Genomic DNA, 4554 nt, shown 5'->3' with positions numbered 1-4554 from the left:
CACAGCCTTCACCTGAATCCATCTGGCGCCTCCCCCATTCCACCTCCCGCGCACCCCCTGCCCTCCCCACCCTCCCCAGTCCTCTCAGGCTGCGCAGCACCCAGGTACCTTCCCCCTTGCTCCAGCCCTGGGGCTGGGCAAGCACTGGCCACAGGCACGGAGAACCTGTGTGGAGGCAGGCAACAGGCAGCAGCTTCCATGGTGGGAGTCAACAGTGTCCCCTCTGACGCTGCAGACCCTTGGTGAGGATACCTTTATAGCCCTGCCCCGGCCAGTGACTCACAAATTCTTTGGGGCAGGGGCAAGGGCAGGGGAGCAAGGGACTAGGGGTGTGGGGGCAGCGGTCCCCAGGGTGTGAAATTTGTCCCAGTTGTGTAAACAGAGGGCGGGGGGAGGCTGGGAGCAGGGGGGCTGCGATCCCTGGTGGAAAAGCAAAACACAGAAGGGAAAAGTTAGACACCATTTGTGAGAAAATCCCCAGGGGGGAACAGGGGAGGGCAGAGACAATTAACGAGGATGATAAAGTGCTCTTTGTAGCCATTTGCATAAGGGAGTGGGGACGTGGGGAAGGGATGGGGAGTGCTGGGGCAGCATGATGGGCATGGGATGGGGACAGTCCAACGGCCATGTGATGGGACAGCCTGATGGGCATGATGAGGACAGGCCGATGGGCATGCCCTGGGGACAGGGTGATGGGCTGCGGTGGTGGCAAGCACAGAGCAACCAGGAGGCAGGTGATGGAATGCTGAAGAGAGGACAGGGAGGGAAGACAGATGGCAGGGGTGGACCCCAGGCGCAGGCAGGGCAATGGTCCTGCTCAGGCATCCACAGCCCCTGCTCGGATCGCCCCGGGGAGCTGCCAGGCACTGTTCCTACACTGCCAGCGCAGTGGGGAGAGCACACACTTGTCCGTGCTCCCTGCCCTCTCCTTTGGCTTTTTTTGAGATGTGGACCATACCAGGAGGTACAGAAAAGCTTCTCGATACAAGGGTGCAAGGCTCGCCCCTGCCCCAGCGCTGCCACGCGTCCCATCCCTGCCCGCTGCTCCTGCCTGAGCGCTCAAGGCGAGGTGCCGATGGGAGACAGGTCACCTCCCGCTTCTGGGAGGGTTTCAATTTGGGACAAGGAAAGAAAATAGCAAATGGTCCCTGCTGTAGCTCTGCTATCAGCGTCCAAACACCCTTGTCCAAACGTTGGCTGGACCCTGCTCAGCTCTGAGCACAATTTGTCACCAGGGGCCCTCCCTGCCCCTCTCCATCTGCGGCAGCCGGCGAACGGGAGGGGGCACGGGGCCAGCACAGCCCTCATTACCTTCTCCATTTGCTCCTCATTTGGGCCAGGAGTCTTACAACAACAAACCCCGGGGAAGACAAGCAGGGCCAGGAGGAGCGAACTGAAAACCTGAGCTGACACTGTGGGCATGGGGAGTTCAACCTGCTGGCGTTTCACTGCCCCTCCGACCCCTGCACGGGTGACACAGCCCAAAGCGGACACATGGACAGTGACACACCCGCCGGCCACCAAGGCTGGCCAGAAAGGTGCCAGCAAGCCACAGACCTGAGCCATTTAGACAAACCTACCCTGATAATTAATAAACAACAAGCAAAACGAGGCGTCCCAGCTCCCCAGTCTTTCCCGACGTTGAAAGGGTTTAATTCTGATCTGCAATAAGCCTCTGATCCAGGCTGAGATTTTCAGGTGGATTTTGCAAAGCTGTAGCTAAACAATTCGCAGCCCCTGATCCCCCGGGCCAGGGCCCCGGCCGCTCGCCCTGCCCCGACCAGCCACCTCCGGTCCTGGGTGACCCCCAGCCACAGCCACCCTCGGTCCCGCACCGCGTCTCCAGCCACCTCCGTAAGTACCACAGAGCTCCAGCATGACTCTCCCGTGCCATTTCGGCAGCACCCTAGGTATTTCTTTTGCAGCAACACCCCTGAGATGGAGCAGGAGATCTTGATTAGCGCACAGGAAAGGAGACAGAAAGTTGGGAAATTTTAGTACCAAGCATTTGAGGTGCCGGCGGGGGGTCGGGGAGAGGAGCGGAGGCTCTGGGTGGTGGCAGCGCTCTCAGCCGGGAGCGTTCCCAGGGCGGGAGGCCGCTGACCACAGTGTCGGCGCGGTGTGGCATGGGCTTAGTCTGGTTTCGCAAGACGCAGCGGGAGGGGGAATTTTGAAACAAGGCAGAGGGAAAACAAACCACCCCACTCCACTGCCTCTGCCAGCCTCCCCCCCCAAGGGCTGCAGGCAGGAGATGGCACTAGCAGAAAAATCCCCGCTGCCAGCAGCGAGCACAAGCTGTGCCCCAGTGTGCTCACCCCACCGAGGGATGGGTTGCCCTGCTCAGCCGGGGCGCTTCAGGGAAGCATCACCGAGGCACTGCCAGAGTGCTTCGCCTTGATGTAATTCTGCCCTCTGTGGACCTCCAGGCTCTCCTGGGGATGCAGGCATCACTGTCACATGCATCCGTCTCCATCGTTGTCCCCAGCAGCACAGAAAGGTTGATAACCGTGGTTCCATCTCAGGTGGGCGCATCCCGTTGTCCCGCCGGATCCTCAGCAGCTCAGGCTGGGTGGTGGGTGGCTGCAGATGCCTTGAGTGAGCCCCACACAGATGGGGAGGAAGCGGTATCTCCCTTCCTCAGCAGGTGGAACCTCAAGGCCACCACCTGACATCACCTCTGGCAGGTCCCAAATAACGGGGCACAGCTGTAGCTTTTTGGCTTCCTTGGCTCAGGACATTGCAGAAGACAGGAAGGCAGCGGGCACTTCCCCATCAGCGGCCGGCTCTCCATCCCTGCCCGTGGCCCCGGCGCAAGGGAGGGCTTTGGCGTCCTTCCCGGGCAGCGCTGCTCTGCCTCTGAAGTCTGGCTGGGGAGATAGCGGAGGTGAAAGGGCGCTTGGCGCTCCTCCGCAGGCTTGGGTCAATCGTTAATCGGGGAGGGATTGCTTTCCACTCTTTGCAGGTAACCTCTCCTCCCCCTGGCTCCCACCCACACGCCGGTGCCCGCACAAAACCAGCACCCCCGGGAGCGGGGTGGAGCTGCGGTGCTGCGAGCGGAGCTGCCGGCAGGGCCATGGGAAGGTAAGCGCGCGGGAACGAGACGCTGGCAAGCCGGGTGAGAAGCCACGAGCCCCAGGGAGGTGACAACCAGCACCCACCATGGTCTCCATGGGGCTCCAGCTGCTGGGCTACGCCGTGGCCTTCCTGGGCTACATTGGCACGCTGACAGCCACGCTGCTGCCCAGCTGGAAGACCAGCTCCTACATTGGCTCCAGCATCGTGACAGCCGTGAGCTTCACCAAGGGGCTATGGATGGAGTGCGCCACATACAGCACGGGCATCACCCAGTGTGACATCTACAGCTCCCTGCTCAACCTGCCTGCCGATGTCCAGGCAGCCCAAGCCCTGATGGTGAGCTCCTGCGCCATCTCCTCCCTCGCCTGCCTTCTCACCGTTGTGGGCATGAGGTGCACCGTCTTCAACCAGGGCTCACCGGGCAAGGACCGGGTGGCGGTAGCGGGCGGTGCGGTCTTCATCCTTGGGGGGCTGCTCTGCTTCATCCCGCTGGTGTGGAACATCCATGTGGTGCTGCGGGATTTCCACAACCCCATCCTCCCCGACAGCATAAAGTTTGAGCTCGGGGAGGCGCTTTACCTGGGCATCATCTCCTCCCTCCTCTCCCTCGTCGGCGGCTTCATCCTCTGCACCTCCTGCCCTGCCCGGGACCAGACAGCCACCTATGGAAGCACCTACCAGCCTCGGCTGCTGGCAGGCAAGAGCCCCCGGCCCTCCGTCATCCAGGCGCAGAAGACCAAGAGTGAGCTGAACTCCTACAACCTGACGGGATACGTGTAGCGGCTGCACGTGGAAACCGGGCTGGCACCTCTCCCAGCGCCCCAAAGCATCCGGGCTGGCACTGAGGGAGCGCGGGAAGAGGAGAGGACACGGCAGCATCTCCCGTGCTCAGCCCTCTCGCTCACAAGTCTGGGGGGGTTTGACCCCACTCTCTCCCCAGGGATCCTGAGAGCCTTGAGACTGCTCAGAGATCCCAGCTGGTGGCTTACATCAGCGAAGGACCCCAAATCTGGCTTCTGTTCCCTCCTCTATGCTGCCAGCCCGCAGGCAGCCCCTGGCACAGCAGGACCCCAGCCCGCAGCCCCAGCGAGCTTGCCTGGATGGGGATGGGTGGGCTTATGTCCCCGGGGACCGGCTCACTGGCCGCAGAGGCATCACAGGGGGGTCAGGGCATCCGCACGGGTCCGGACTTGCCGCTGGGGTGGTTGAGTGCTGGTTGCAAACTGATGTCGCAATAAATCTGTGTTTCTAGCCAGGCTGTGACTGAGCTTTTGTCCGGCAGCGAGGGGCCCTGGCAGCTCCCCCGGCAGGGTGGGCTGTGGCGGGGTCACGCTCACCCAACTGGCAGGTCCATAGGGCACTGCCGGCCCTTGCTCTGGCATGTCCGTCCGTCCCCCCATGGCTTTGCCACCTGGGAGCCCAGGCGGGTGGCAGTGCTGTTGGGCAGGGGGGTGTGGGGGGGTGTGTACGTCACTCTCC

The 4554-nt window shown here is 62.3% G+C and overlaps 1 protein-coding gene across 1 annotated transcript; it reads left to right on the top strand.

Moving 5' to 3' along the window:
* The first annotated feature begins 3103 nt into the window (after nucleotides 1-3103).
* Nucleotides 3104-3855, top strand: CLDN2 (claudin 2). The gene has a single exon (XM_009889247.1). It carries the CDS (start codon nucleotides 3160-3162, stop codon nucleotides 3853-3855), a length of 696 nt encoding a protein of 231 aa, XP_009887549.1. The 5' UTR covers nucleotides 3104-3159.
* Nucleotides 3856-4554: the final 699 nt, after the last annotated feature.

The sequence above is a fragment of the Charadrius vociferus genome, unplaced genomic scaffold (assembly GCF_000708025.1).
Source record: "Charadrius vociferus isolate BGI_N301 unplaced genomic scaffold, ASM70802v2 scaffold7, whole genome shotgun sequence".
In the NCBI taxonomy this organism is placed as follows: Eukaryota; Metazoa; Chordata; class Aves; order Charadriiformes; family Charadriidae; genus Charadrius; species Charadrius vociferus.
This window is presented reverse-complemented; position numbering and strand designations above follow the sequence as displayed.

Coding starts and splice junctions, on each gene's coding strand:
- CLDN2 (XM_009889247.1), top strand. CDS start 3,160: ATGGTCTCCATGGGGCTCCAGCTGCTGGGCTACGCCGTGGCCTTCCTG.